Genomic DNA, 16,439 nt, shown 5'->3' with positions numbered 1-16,439 from the left:
ATTTGATTTCTTCTGGTGGCGGGGTGGGATCTGTGGCTTGCAGAGGTCACCATGTGGTCCCCTCTTCTGTCCCAGCACACTGGGGATGTGGGAGGTGGGACGATTTGAAGAAGGGATCAGAATTAGGTATTTTTCAGCTGGATCACTTCTCCCATCCGTTTTCCAGCACAAGGGAGAAAGTAGCATAGGGATGAGACCTGCTAGCCAGGATGGCAAATTGGACTGATTAAATTAAGCTAAGCAGTTCTGCTGCACGGTATATTGTAACAGCATTGGAAGGGGGACTGAGGCATGATCAGGGGTCAGTGTGTCGCATGAAGACATCCTTGCGTGGCTAGTACTAGAAGACTGACTCACAGACTGGAATGAAGAGCTGGGAGAGGGAGAGAGGACAAAGACAAAAAGGGGCCATAGCTCGGAGGAAAAGAAGAGAAAAATATTGATGTAGTACATCTTGAATGTATCATGTAGAGACACTTTTCGAAAACTTCTGATTAGGGAGCAGTAGACAAGAAACCGACTGATTTATATGGCAGTTCTTTTCCAAGTCTCCATATTATTTAGATCACAACCACTTTGCAGTCTAAATTTAATGTTGACTCATTCAATTTTTTTCTAAATTCCTGAGGTCATAAATGTTCTTTCTAACCTCAATTTTCCATACTTGAACTTCAGTCAAATGAAAATTTAAATTACATGATAGTCAGTAGAAGTGTGATTAGGTAAGCAAATTTGAATGCAGGCTTGAATAGTGCAGTAGATTTTGAGAGCACGCTGTGTCTAGCTACTACAAAGCTGTTTAACAAAATTCTAGGAAGTTGTTTAAAACAGTAAGTGGTTTATTTTTAAGAAATCATTGTCTTTGAAAGTCTAAGAGTTTTCTTCACAAATATTGCAAATTTTTTCGTGATAGTGTGAGACTTACTGTTGCTCCTGTTTCTATAGAGTCTGGGTGACCAAGCCAAAGGCTAGACCCTGTTGTATTTTAGAAGCTGTAGAAGTGTTGGAGCAGTCCTCTGTCCTGCTTCAGAGAGCTTATGGTCCGTTTACATTCCTCAATCTCAGGAAATGTGTAGCCTGTATATGTATGTACACATATGTACATACATGTTCATATGCATACACCCATATATTGCAGAATCTTACTCCCCCTCCACATGTATTTGCAGCCCACCAGAAAGTATGTGATTTCTCTTCCACGCATTCCCTACCTAAATTGTATGGGGTTATCCAAATTGGAAATGTTAGCAATTGTAAGCTTGAAGTATTAAAAATAAGGTTTATTTTCCAATTGTTGAAAAATACGTGGGCATGGGCTAACCCCCAAAGCACAGATTTCATAACTACTGAAGGACAGAGCTACATACAACAGCTGAGCGCTGGTATTTATATTGCCATGTAACAAGACCAGGACTAACGAAGAGAATAAGAAGAGGAGGAGGCAGTACAGAAAACATGCGTGTTTTGTAGAAACCCACATTCCAGAAACAGGAGAGCAAGGGAGTAATGGCCTTTGGAAACAGCACTGGGATAATGGAACAGAATTCAATAGCTTGTGGCTAATGTTCTTGCTTCTGCACTGCTCTTTTGGCTGTGAACGTGAATGAATCCTCACTGTTCCAGGCTGGAAGTCATTACTTCTGTCTGCTGAAAAGCTGAACGTGTGGTTTGGTTACATAGACTCTGCATCCTTCTGAGAATTACAACCTTAATTTAGATCTGATAGGATCATTATCATACATAATTCAGATAACAAGTGATTTGTTAGAACATGAGCCTTTTGCAATCAAACAACTTCAGCTGGAGAGCATGTGTATTTTATTATCACTAAAGTAAATGAAGTTCTATTGGTGACAGTGTCAGACCAGTTCAGGATGTAACTTCATTATGCTACCTATTGAAATCCACATAAAACTAGTAAATGTTGCAGTGCTAAAAGAACTGTTTAAATATAAACAATTAAACTGTTTAAATTAAAACAATTTAAATATAGTAGGTGTAGACTGAACATTCACCAATTGTATTAACATTTTTAAAGATTTATTAGTATAGCTAATTTTTCATTTTTCATTCCATGCAGTTATAAATCACCTGCTTTAAACATTATCTTACCGAAGAAAGAGGATAGTCAGCAGGAAAGAGCAGCTTTGACAGGATAGCTCTGACTTGATGAACTTCTGAAATTTCCTTCCATCTTTATTTTTCATAGTTCCTACCAGGAAGAAAGTAGCCACTATATGATACTATTGATTAGTAAAAAGTTCCCTGTCTTCTCTTACGTGAGGACCACAGGCTGACCCTTTCTTGTTTTCTGTTAAAGAAGTTCAAATATTGAATCGACTTTGAGAAAACTGACTTTCTCTTCTTAATTATCAGGACCACAACGGGATGCACAAGCGGCACGAGAGTTCATCCTGAAGATGTTCGTAGACCTGAATCCAGACAGTGACAAAATTATCTACTCCCACTTCACATGCGCTACAGACACAGAGAATATCCGCTTCGTCTTTGCTGCTGTCAAGGACACGATCCTACAGTTAAACCTGAAGGAGTACAACCTGGTCTAACTGTGCCTAGGCGGCCCTCCAAAACCAACTTTGCGTGATTAAAGATATACAAGAGGGACTGTATTATCTGTGAAAACAATTTGCATAATACTAATTTATTGCCGGCCTGGACTCTGTGAATGTCCACAGAGTTTGTAGTTAATATTATGATTTTATTTAAACTATATGGAGGAAAACCAAAAGATGCTGAAGTACATTCACAGCACATTTCCTCATTTTTTAGGCAAAACCTTGTGACTCAATGTGTTTTAAATTCTCAGTCGTACATTTACAAAAGATAGCAGTTTTTTGCTATTGCAGCAAAATCAAGCTGGTTTCCTTTTTCCCTGACCCTTTCTCTCTCCCTCCTTCCCCTCCCCCCTTATCTTTTACAAGGTACAATGGCCTTTTTTTCCCAGTTGCATTCCTGGGTGAAATATTTTCTGTTGAGTGATTTGGTCAGGAAAATACTATCATCAGAATTTAAGTCATCAGTCATTCTAATTTTACAGTATGTACTTTCTCTGAAGGATCAAAAGTATTGATACTGTGATTTTTAAATTCTTGACATGGGTGTCTTCATTCTGTCTTCACTTTTGGGACTAGAATATTGGGATTGCAAAACAGAATTACAGTTGTCTAAGGATATTAAATTTAACCGTATTTTCACAGTTCGGAAAGGTGCACAGAAGACAGTAATGAAATAATTAAGACACAACCTGGGATGTATGTGGAATATGTTAGAATCTCTTTTTAATTGCCATGTGCCATTTTTTTCTCTCTGCTTTTATTCACAAATGCCAAATAGAAATGTCATAGACACTACATTTTCCCCAGTGGCTACAGCCTGAAACAGTGGGTTTTTTTCAGTTGTGTCGGTTTTTTTCTTAAGTTAGAGCTTTTTTAAGTGTTCTTTTTCCACGGTAGAAAAATTACTTTTATTGTATAAAATTAATGTTGCCAAATCTGGCTTTTTATAAAACCAATGCTCTTGAAACATAAGATACGGATTGAAATGCCAAACTGATGGGTTGGGAACTGACCTGATTGATTCAACTGCCAAATGATGAACAAACAGTTTCAGCTCATATGTTCCCTTTTTTAGAAAGTGTTCCATTTTCTAATGCCAAAACCAACAGTGTGAGTGAATATGCTATGAGGTGCACCATGCACATGCATGTGGTCTACTAATTTAAAGACAGTTTAGATCTCTCCATATGTCAGATATGGCATGAGATTGTTTTCTGTAATAATATCAAGGCACCTTTAGTTGTGTAACAAGAAACTGTTGATGAGAGATCACGTTCAGGAACCTTTCTTGATAAGGTTGCTTGTTAACTAACTGTTTCACAGACATTTGATAGGCTTTCATGCAAAATAGCCTCTCTCAATGTTCTGTAGAAAAGATTTATTAATGTAAATGAAACAGTGAGAAAATAATTCTTGAAATTTAAATGTGCAATTTTTTAACAACAAAAATGCAGCACACATTGATGAGCCTTTATTCTGCAGCTTAGGTTGAAAGGTGTTTTTTGACCAGGTGCATGATTGCTAGCAAGCTACAGAAAACTCAGAGTTCAGACATGTAATTGGAGTAATTATCTGCAATGCCAAGTAGCACTAGAGTACACTTAACACAGAAATTGCTGCCTCATAGCAGCGGATGGGAGGTGTAAAAAAATAATGGCTTATTAGTTGATTACCAAAGTTAACAATAAATACTAATGAGACGTTTTTCATCCTTAGCCTCCCAACTCCAAAACAACAATAAGAACAGTTGCTATTTTTTGCTCCCTCTTAAAACACCTTGTAATTTAAAACTGGTTGTAGGTATAGTGCAATTATGAATGCTATAATCATTGTACATACATCTATATATATATATGGCAGCATCCATATTGGCTTTGTAATCATTAATTTTTGGCAAATTGAATGTGCTGTATTGATATGTATCTATGTAATTGTATTGTATGTCTTATAGCTAATTCACATTTTAAATAATGTTATTTTATTTACTTTTTTAAGAGAGAAGAATGTAAATTTTGTCAGTTTATTTCTGACTAGGGATTTGTTGTTGTTTTTTATTTACAAAACAAAAAAAATTACTATAGTACAGAGCGGTACTAGCATCGTGCTGTATAAAATCATTTGCACATTCCTGAGTAGAAGTAAATCGGAGACACCCAGACAGAGGCCATTCAAAACAATGCCTAAATCTTGTCAGGGCTTTATACAGGTGTAGAAGCCAGTCTTATTAGAAGAATTTACACTGTTATATCTAGGATTGGAACATAAGCTCTTAAACGTAAATTTAATTTACATTTGGCAGATTCACGTTAGGTTACTTTTACTTTTCTAATAGGCTTTATTACAAAAGTAAATTTAGAGATCTTTCAAACCATTGTACGTAAGTACTAATGGGTATATGCTGTTGCCCTAAAAACACCATGAAAAAATACGGAACATCAGATCAATTAAACAGTTTTTCAGAAACTGCAGAAACCTTAGACATAACAACAACAACAACCAAAAAGTCACTATTGTTAACGATTTTAAGGAGTTAAAGCATTTTATTTAATAAAGCTAAAGCGGGTAGATCTAGGTTATAAAAAGTGACACTGACATTCTGAATAGGGGATCAGAGCAGTGACTCTTACATACAGCATTACAGAATTGGTCCTGACCTTGCTGTAGGTGCAACAGAGCTTCTGTTTTCACAGTTCCAGTGTTGATAATATCCTTTCTTTTAACCTGGGAATACATTGCCCACGCTGGATTCAGTGCTATGAATGGAACTGTAGCCAAAAAAGAAAAAAAAACAGACAATGGTGTCTAACAAAGGTTTGGGTTTGTTTGATTTTTAGTTTGTTTTGGTTTGTTTTGTTATGGGATATTGGGTGGGGGAGAAGGAAATGTGGCTCCGAGTTTCGTATGAAAACAAAACAAAAGTTTAGTCATGCTTTATAGTTATATTGTGATTGCAAAAGTTTTCAAGAGTGTGTGCCACTGGGCTACTTCTGGTATATTTTAGGTAAGTTGAACCTGTGGCAATGTTTAGATCATTTGAGCATGTTCTGGAAAAAAAAAAAATATTCGGCATGCCGAAGGCAAGCTTTACATGCATCACCTAACACAGCATTGCAGTGTGACAGTTTACAAAAACATTTCTTTTTTAAATGACACAGCTGTTCCCACTTGCAGTATATTCCATTGTGGTGGTGGTGGTGTTGCTGCTGTTGTTTTAATTGGTGGTTTCTACTATGCCTTATAGTGCTTGAGTCCAGAAGTTTGTGCCTCTAACATGAAGCTGAAGGCAAAAACATCAAGACAGAAACCCTTTTAACTTTGCCAAAATTACGTGATTTCTTTGAATGTCATAAATGGGGGAGGAGGGAAGGAAAATGTCTTGGGAACCTGTGTATTCTAGATGTTCACTAGCACAAGAAAGCTGTAATACGTGTTTTACAGAAACCTTAAACTTGCCTTTTTCACAAATTAACTGGCGCTGTCCTTAAATATATAGGATGATGCAGCTATAAGGGCAGTTTACTTTTTATAATTCAGACTCTTTTGATTGTCAAGGTGTATGGACTGTAATTTTTAATCATACTGCCACATGATTGTGAATCACTTTTTTAAGTTTGGAAGTGAAGAAGAGACTTTTTATGCTGGATATCAGTCAGAATTGACTGCGTGATTTGCAAAAACTCTAAATGGGGGGAAAAGGGCTGCATATAAAGACGTTGCTAGACTCCCAGCCTTTGGTTGTAAGGTGCAGAAGACTTTCAGATTACTCAACCTCATGACCCTTTCCTTGTTGCACATTCTTCACAAAAGAATGAAATATTAGGAGAAAACAAAGACATGTTAACCCACATGAAAAAATAAAATGTACCCAATTAATTTATTATATGTGCTGCTGTTTTTGGAGCTCTGTGCATGGTTATCCTGCAGACTATTACATTAGTGAACTAATGTTAATAGGCACAGCGTATTAACAAGGCCTACAAATGACCTACCTCTAGCTAAGAGACCAGTAAAGTAAATATGTTTTGGAGAGACCATCCTAAGTTAGGAAATTAAAATGTCCTGGTGTAGGTAATGAATTACAGTATTTTAGAAATTCACACTTCTGTAAATACGGTCCCTCTTTTGACATAAACCATAAATTCTAAAATTTAGTATGCATTAAACAAGTAAAGCCATCTGTCCCTGTCCAGTTTGCTAGTTTAGTAGAGGTCTTGCAAAACCATACGTTTAGTTTGAGAAGAGGAGCTACTGATATTTCCTCTTCCTTGGCCTTTGGTTACCCATAACATTTTGAGTTTTATCAATCAAACCAGAAACATTTCTACATAGTCAACAGTACATTGTGGGTCACTATTTAGCTAGTTAAGGGGATTTTACTGTAAGTTTCACTCAAGCTTTTTCACAGTAGCTATGTTGCAGGGAAGAAAGGAATAGAGGGAGATTTTGAAGATATTGTGAAAAAATATGAAGTCAGCCAGATCAATCTTACTATAAATCTGTTGGTTTGGGTTTTTTCTCTCAAAACACAGTCTAAGCTGAAGTCTGTTGCTGGATTCCTCATTTACCATGCTGCAGGAAATCCTTATTTGACCAATTTTTTTTTTTTTTTTTTTTTTTGGGGGGGTCCAGATACATTTTTAAACTTGCAGTATTTAAAAATAAAGATCATATTTGCTGTTCTTAAAGTGTCATTTAAATGCATGTATTGTTGTTTGTTTGAGGGACAAATAGGTTTTTTTGGAAAAAAACCTAATATTGTACAGTTACTGCCCTTCAAAAATGTTGCTGGTTAAAAATACAGTATTTTTGGCCATAACTTCGTACTATAGTATCTTCATTCCTTAAAATTTAGCTTTTCTGAAATATTATTTGGGCTTATTGTTCACCCAAAATGCTTCTTATTGTGATGAATGTTGGATAGATGTATTCTTTCATTATTACTTTTTAATCATACGTGCTCTGTCCTCATTGTCTAAACATTAAAATTTCTAGAATATCTTTATTACAGCCAGAACAGTCAAAATATTTAAAGTTTGTTACAATGGAGACAGTCATTTGACAGTATTATTAAAGGGTTTTTTTTTGCTTGTGTACAATGGAAACTCAGAAAGATGGGGAAAAAGAAATAATAGTCTATATCTCACTAATAGAAAACTTTCAGAATTCGTAGACAGCAAGGTGAATTTCTTAAGCATTTTGGCTGATTGCAGTAGTACTGCAAGAGCAGACTGTTTCTTTGATGTTTTTGTTTGCCTCTGTGATGACAGGAATAACAGAAAGATGCCTATGTGTTGCTTTTCAGAGTCTGGTTCATATCTGATCAACAATCAGTGGATCTCAAATCTTCATTACTGAAGAAATAGAATTTCAGGCCAGTTGCAAAAATGAGTTTGTTCTTTATTATGTGATCACAACAGTTTAAGTAAGATTCGTGGAGTCCAAACAGTTTGCCTAAGCAAGGGTTTGAGTGAGTGGTTCCTGATTTTTGTTTCCTGTTGCAGAATGTAAAGGAGAGGGATCAGTGGGGAAGGATTTATTTTATCTTTATGTCTCAGTGAAGATAACATCAACAAAAATACAGTGTAAGTGGTGATACTTAGATGCGTAAGATAGATGTAGAAACTGTACCTGTGTGATAAATTGTGCATAGGTGTGATAAAACTTTACATCACATACTATGATCATATCACCCAACCGCTTTGTAGGATACTGTCCCAAACACCTCAGAGTTCCAGAGTATTGGAAACACCACCACAAAATACACAGTTGCCAGCTCCTCAGGAACGCATCTGGTATCGGTATCTGGTATCGAGGCAGCTGACCCCCTCTCGTAGCTCATTGCTACCGAAAGGAACTACCCTCCAAGACCTCCTCGGTTCCCGGCTCTCAGCGGCGTGGGGTTTTCCCTCTCCCTTATGTCAGCCCTGCCACTTGGCCAGCCAATAAACAGGGTGAAAAACCCCACTCATTTTTGCTCTTCTTGCTTGGCTGGTTTAGTAGTCTAATTTTCAGGGGTTTCAGCCAATTTGGCTAATCAACGGTTCAGACAAGTGCTAAGCTGACTAAATGGAAGAGGTAGAATTGTGTGGCCAAAAGGCTCAGAAGTTAGGAAAAAAAGGAGTAACACTTCCCTCCCTTTAAAACCTAGTCCTGAACAGTGTGTGCTATCTAAAACCTTCATTTTACGCACTTCATGGGCTATTAGCTGTTCTGGCTTGGAAGGATTGCTCTTTTCACTTTGAAAGGTCTTGATTGCATTTTTATGCTGGGAAAAAAAGATGTCATAAGACAAGGAAAACTCTTTTCTGCTCCCCTTTAAGAATAACAAGTTTGTGTATATATGGACTAAACCCAGCTGTAGTCAGACTGAAGCCAACAAGTCACACTTGGTGTTAGGGATGGAGCGATACAAGAATTGGGCTTTCATTCATGTCACAGAAAAAAGAAAAAAAAAAATAGTTCTTGTTCATTTCCAGTAAGATCTTAAAAAAAAAAAAAAAAGTTTTCTGTCTTAAGGTATGTAAAATGCCTTGTCACTGTGCATGACATTCAAGGTTTACTGTGTCCTTGTCCAAGGCACTCCTTCCTTCTCCATTCACACTCCTCTATCACACTGATTAATTGCTTCCTGCCATCTAAAGAAAATACTTTTACAGTACTGCTTTATGTATGTACCCTCTGGAATACTTTCTGATCCTTGTGAATTAAATGTAAATTGGTCTGCTAAAGTTGAACAGTTGATGAAGTGTAATACAGCTGAAGAAGACCGCACTTTTTGCTTAATCTTATTTCATGTTCCTCCTGCCATCTTGTTCTGATTATTTTTCTGTATCTTTCCTTTTTCCTGTTTGCCATAAAGAGAAGGTTGCTTGATGTATCAGATTCAGTTCTGGTAATGATTACAGAATTGATTATACTGGCTAAATTAAAGACAAATTGTGAATAAGAATAGCTTCAGAAAGTTCCTGTAATCAGGGGCAGATCCGATTAGCCTTGCGGACAGGCGTTTCAGAAAACAAAACTATAACACTATAGCTGTAATACAGTCAACTGAAGCATATAGTAGGCTAATGTGGGCCAAATTGGGCCAAAATACCCATTTTAATATGTCATTTCGCATTGTCAATAGAGAACTGTGTTTGCCAAGATGTTACTGAAAATTTGCTTTTTTTCCTGCAGTCCTGTATGAGGTGGTTAATGCAATGATCAGACTGGCACTCAACTGAAGAGATGCATTAATTCGACAATAAGTTCAAATGTATTCTTGCAGAGATAAGTTATTACATAAGATTACTTTATATTATGCTAACAAAAAAAAGGTTACTTGCATGCAGTAAATATTTAAGATATTGCACTTTTATACATTTATTATAAAGAGGAATCACTCTCTCCCTAAAAATAAAATTCCATTTATCTCAAGATGAAGTATCTGGAGTCTCTTAACAACTCTCAGTTAACTGTGCACACAAGTGTGATTATTGTATACTAGAGATGAATCAATTTTTTATCACATGCTGTAGAATATTTGGTTTATTCTAAATGCTGATTTTGGAAAGGCAGAACGTTTTGTATCAATATCCTGATTGCTACTTTTCTCATCATGTCTTAGGAGAACCTTCACAGTTACTCATAGGACCTGATTTATTTTAGCTCAAGAAATTGACTACAATGTAAAATCCATGATTAAGGTTTTTCTTCAAGTACCGTAGAACTTCACTGTTTTATCTGACTACCTAAGTTAAGCAACCTGAGAGACAAAAGGCCAGGTATAAATGTAATCAAATTGGATACTTCCCTTGCATAATAATATTTTCTTTTAACACATAAATCAATAATATCACTATAATTTAGCTGATGGAGCTATTCTTCTTGAATTTCAACAGGCTATTGTGGTACTAAGAAGAAACCAGTTTTCCTCATCTTATATACGTGATCGTATTATTCAGATTCTTTACCAGATGTCAGAAATGTTCAAATGATGTTATGACTAATATTTGTAAAAACAGCTTAATTTATTTTCAGTATTATTTAATATTGTCTAGAAATTGTTTGCATCTCTTGTAGGAAAGTACAGAAATGGTGGCACAAATGGAAGATTTCTGTGGTTATGGATTAAACAGTTCTCTTTTGGTATATATTCACATTCATACATGCTGATTTCATTTCTGCTAATATGAAACAAAAGCAACTCCACTGAAGATAGCAAAATGTAATTTTCAATTCAAAACCAGAAGAGTAAAACAGTATATAGCTCTAGAAGGTGAGTATAGGACTCATCCTAGATGATGGTGTTAGAGTGTAAATGAGCACAACAAATTTCATAAGCAGAGCAAAGCTTAAGTAAACTGAGAAACCGTTTTTTAATCGTTTAGGTGAGTGTTCACATGTTCAAGGTTAATAGGAAAATGAGATACTTTGTTGACATATCTCTAAGAGACTGCTTTAAACATTTGTCACAAAAATTACAAAGTAATGCAGGTTAAGAGTTCTGCCGCCCTCGCTCTGGTGTTCAACAGTTGCGTAATACATACTGTTGCAGAGCACTCAAAATGAACGACACCTCCAAATTGCAGCAGAGGGGAATAGTGTAATGCTGCAAGGCATGGAAGGCCAACCTTACGTCCCCAATCAAGCAAGTGACACTGGTTTCGCTAGTTGACCTGCAAAATATGCATAACTCAATTATTTGGTATGTCTTAGCATTAGAAAATATTATTGTGACTTCAGTAGCCTAGCAGATGATCTTTTTTAATTCTCCACTCTTCAGTCATTCTAATGGTAATATGAAAGAACGGTTGTCTTACACTAGGCTACAGAAACAGAAGGTGAATTCCTTTCCCCAATTCTCCAGCACTTAATGTCCTGATTTGCTGTCTTAGAGAGCCACGAGTATGACCTTTTTCTAGTCTTCTATTGCACAGTAAGCAAAAAGACAGGTCTCTGCCACCAGAAGTTAATGAAATGGCAGACAAGTTTAGCTGCTGCAGACTTCATTTTCTGCAATCTATTCGTACTGCTTTAGTCTTTGCTTTCAATAATTCTGTGCCCAGTACATCTTAGCAGAAGGAAAATGGATTCGCTTGTCTGCTAGGAGGTCTTGGAGTAAAAATTCAAAACTCCACTGAGATCTATGAAAAAGAAAGCTGCTTCTCAGAGGAGGCTTCCGTTAGAGCTGATCACCTGAAATTTCCCAACATTTACTTGCTAGTTTAAGTTCTGTAAGTAACAGAGTTTGAAGCGTTAGTGTGAAGAAAGCGTGCACTTCCATCACTGACAGCAGTCTGTCTTGAGCAGACTGACTCAGGCCGATACGGCATTATTTAAAATGCTCATGGTTACATGGAAATTCCCATACGGTACCCTGCTGTCACTGTGACCCACCGTGCCACCTGTGAATCCCGGGTCCCAACAGAATCCAGGGAATTTTAACAGCAAGTCTTAGCGTCCGGTGTTTCTGCATTCAAAGCAAGAGCAGTTCTGCTGTTCCTTTAGTGGAACAGAATTTCTCTACCACGGAGATACCTAACACCCTTTCTGGTTTTTTCCTCTCCCTCTCTCTCATTTTTATTGAAAAAAATAACTTCCAAAGGAACCGGGAAGGCTAATGACATACTACACTCACATTCCAGACAACAGTTTTCAGTAGTCTTGTTTGAGCCCACAAGAGACCAGTAGGTTTATGAATATGATCACTGGCTATTGATTTTGAGCCTGTAATTACAACATCAAGCCTGTAACGTCTGGTGGGATTCGATATGTAGATACCCCTTGTTCTTTGGGAAGATGCCTTTACTGATACTGTAAAAGGTGGTTTCAAGTTTAGGATTTCTCCAGTGGCCAGAAAAGAAGTAATTGATGATAGATGGCCATTGACAGTTCTACTGAGATCTACAGTGAAAACAAGCAGGACACTAGATTGTGAAGTATCCACACACTGAAGCTATTGATGCAGGAGGAGAGGACTTTCTTTTTGTGGAAAACTAATTCAGTTACTACATATGCTTAGGCCAAAAGTACACTGAGAAAATAGAAACATGGAAATCGTCATACTGCTTAATGAAAATTCTTTTGAAAATACAAAAAGGTAAAACCTGAGGCATTTTGCCAAGAATTCTAGGCTGTCATTAAAGAAAACACAAGTTTTCTTTACAACCATATTTTTTCTGTACAACCGTACACTACTTAGCTATAAATGCAGGACCTGACACACTTAGGAAATGGCACATATAAATAATGACATAAAGAATTTAACACAAGGCCAATGCCAGGCCACACAATTTTACATTTTTCATCACAGACAGGTACAAACGTTTTTAAGTATATTTGTCTATACATACATATACATTTCTGTTGGCATAGCAAGTATATCAGGCATTTTATGATGTCTGAGACAGCCATAGTTTTACAGATAATGCTTACCTACTTAAAGAATCACCAGAAAGGTATTGTAAAACCACTGTAATTTCACAGATTTAATGAAAACTAGAAGTGGTGTTTTGATACTTTTTCTTTTTTTGCTGTAAACAGGAGTTTATTTTAAAGGCGTTTTCTACAAGAGCCTGAGTTTCTTGATATGTCTAAGTACAACAATGGTTGTTCTACTGGCTGAAGGGTTTCCACAGGCTACAGCGATGATGAGAAAATCCTGGCTGCTAAAGTAGTGTGCGGTCAAGAGACCCAAAGTACCTTGTGAATGTCTGAAAACAGAAATAGTCGGAACATATATTTCCCAGACCTTTTTGTATATTTCATCATTTAAACCTCATCATTTTGGATTTTAAAAGTTTCAGATGTCCTTCTCAACATCTTTGGTGTTAATACTACAAAGTATCAAAATGACTGAATGCCTATGAAAAGTAAATTAAACATGCTGTTATGGAGGTTATTTTGGGCCTTCCCCTCATATCTGGTACTTTTTTTCACAAATTTTCCCTGTGCTCAGTGGGCACAAATTAAATGTTGAGTAATTTTAAAATTTCACCAGTAAGTTGCAAGTGAGTGGTATGTCAGTCACTTTTCCAAACAAAACTGAAGTTGGTACCAGAATGATGGAAACTCATGTCAGAAATATGGAGGAGGTTTTCTTCCTGGCAGAAAAATTAACTATATAAACCACCAAAGATGCTAAAGACGTAGGAGTTAATGAAGCACCTATTTCTCACAAATAGATCAAGATAGGCAGTTTTTGGTAAACTTAGCAATATGTATTTTGATACATACCTATTTTATGTGTTCCTATTCCCTATTCCTATATCCTATTCTCTATTCCTATATCCTATATATTCCTATAGGTGTATATATACCTATTCTATATGTTCTTATAAGGACAGAATATTAAAAATCTATACATTTTAATAGATCTAAAGCATCACTCATGTCAGAGAACCTGTCCTTCTGTGCAGTCACCCTTGCATGCTTTTTTGCTATCTACTTGAGTCTTCTGAAAATGGTTGACAGATTAAACACTCCCATAGAGACTGACTCTGTTTAAAATTCATTCATTTAAGACAATTCTCTGTTTCCTCTGTTCCTAAAACCTATTACTTCCTTATGTGGTCCCATTTTGAGGCTCCATAGCTGCAGGAGTATCCTACCTGTACAGCGGGTGTATTGGTGCAGTGTTTCTGTGCAGTCTGCCGAGGAAAGGAGCTGGCTGACCGGCTAACTAACTAACCAGCTACAACTGCCTATCTTCTGAAAGACTTTCTTCGCTTCTCAGTAGCACTGTGTAGTTCCCCACAGAGTTCTGGAGGGGGAGAAATGCTGAAGGTGGCTTTAGCTAATTGGGTACCAATAAAAAAGCCGCCTTGAGGTCATGGCACACACCACTTTCTCATTAGAATTGCCACACGCCGTTAGCTGTCAAAGCCTGAATCCTTGTGGTCTCAGAGGTATAAAATTCAGCCTACATCCCACTATTCTGACACATGGCAAATACAATCTGGTGAATGACGTACAAACCATTACTTTACCAGCTGCCCTAAGTCAATACTCTTGACGATCCTAAACTGCTGCCATTTGACTCAGAAAGGTTATGCTTTTCGGCCTCTGTATCTTGTAGCTTGAAGAGTCACTCACTGTATTTGCTTTGTCTAGTTGAGGAGTGCCTCAGCTCCCCAAACAGGGTTCTGCTAGGCAGACTAGCCTGGGCAAGCGGACTTATTTTTCAACTTAGTGTATTTCTTAGTTACCATCCCTTCCAGAGGTCTCAACTGCAGTGACCTCAGGGCATTTATTGACCTTGAAAGAGCAACTACCTAACTAAGGCACATCTGGCAGCCGGAAAAGTGGTATTCTAAGTTGCATAACGTTAAGTTTCTTTCCTGAAGAAAGACACCATTTTTCAGTGGATTTCTCTTTTTACTCCCCCTGTAAGCCTTGCACTCCATGAATAATCACGAATCGAAAAGCTAAAATTCCTTTTTTATTTTTCTGTCTTGCATATGGCTAAGACTGTCATATAGTCTCTATGGCTGTTCATGTCAATTCGCTAAACTTTTAAAGGTATTTCCAAAAGGAGAGTGTCTAATTTGATGATGATTGGTATTGCAATAACCAGGCTGTTAGTGTAGTTTAATGACAGTAATTAGAGTATACACTCTACAGAGCTCCAGGTGAGTACATCAGTAACCCTGCTAAAGAATATCTTAATTTTGAACAGCGGTGCATCATCTCCCCTAACACTGCTCTCACATATACCAGGTGCTGCAGTGTTAGGGAGGTTCTGCCTGTTGCATCTGACAAAGAAGTCCCCGGTTGACATCCAGTCTGAGGGACACTGAAAACCTATCTTCAAGTTATTATCAACATGAGAGAGGTGATTTCTTGGAGTTGCTCCATGTGACTGTATGTGTGGCTACTCTACAAGAAAAATGGTACTTTGCCAGTAATCAGAGATATTCAGGTTATGAAGATCATACATGCATGTTCATCCCTCCCTCCATCAATATATGACGTGTGCCATCCTTTGTATAAACCAGATGGCAAATGAGGTGGGGTGGGATGTAGGTATTACAATACCTGTAGGTATTGCTTCAGCCAAAATTTCTCTACCCATGTTCTAATAAGTTTGTGGGCAACACATCACAAACTATGATTTCATTGCCTCCCAAGACTTGGGCCACTGAACTAATTTTTTACATTTTAGATAGCTTAGCATAATAAAACTGTGTATATTTCAGCTTTATGCAGTACCCATTTCTACTTGGATTCACAGCTTTTAAATGAATGTTTAAAGTCTGCAAGCAGAAGGCATAAGGAAAAGTATGGTCAAGTTTTTTTGCTCTAACATGACTATTTGTGTGAAATGCAAGTGAATTCTACAAGTTAATAGGAGACGGGTTTCTCATCCATGATAGATCAGGACCTGGAACTCTAAAACAGGTCTTTATTCAATAAAGTACCTGATGTCACAAGTTTATTTAGTTTATCTGTAGCACTTGAAAAGTCACACTCACAAGGAAATGCATCAGAGAATGATAAGGGAAAGAGGTATGAGAATAAGTGAGTCCCAGAAGAAAGTTCATTATGTAAAATATAGGTGAGTGCCAGTGGTCTCCTAGTTCTAGCACTAACATGCCAAATTGACTTATACCCCAAGCCTTTGTGTAGCTGTAATAAATACTGTGATAAAATGCTTTACCACTTCAGACTTCTCACACATCTGTGTCTCATTCTGACCTATTCCTTCACCACTAATGAGTTCTCTGTCAGACCTGGATATGTCTTCTGATTATCTGTCCGTCTCAATTCTTCCAACCTTTTGAAAACAAATTTCAAGTTTCTGAATGCCACCATGTCAATATATTTTACCTACTGAGACTAGCAGAAAGCAGTTGTTGCAGAATTAGAATGAGTCAAGAG

At 37.1% G+C, this 16,439-nt stretch overlaps 1 protein-coding gene across 1 annotated transcript in view; it reads left to right on the top strand.

Annotated features, from left to right (window-relative positions):
- Positions 1–10,711, top strand: part of LOC143173128 (guanine nucleotide-binding protein G(q) subunit alpha) — a 144,628-nt gene extending 133,917 nt beyond the window's left edge. The window contains exon 8 of the mRNA XM_076363203.1: positions 2,377–10,711. Within this exon, the coding sequence (XP_076219318.1) occupies positions 2,377–2,567 (191 nt within the window). The 3' untranslated portion in view covers positions 2,568–10,711. The remainder of the gene's footprint in view (positions 1–2,376) is intronic.
- The last annotated feature ends 5,728 nt before the right edge of the window (positions 10,712–16,439 follow it).

The sequence above is a fragment of the Aptenodytes patagonicus genome, chromosome Z, assembly GCF_965638725.1.
Source record: "Aptenodytes patagonicus chromosome Z, bAptPat1.pri.cur, whole genome shotgun sequence".
Lineage (NCBI taxonomy): Eukaryota > Metazoa > Chordata > Aves > Sphenisciformes > Spheniscidae > Aptenodytes > Aptenodytes patagonicus.
Note: the sequence above shows the minus strand (reverse complement) of the source record. Positions and strands in the feature narration are given on the sequence as shown.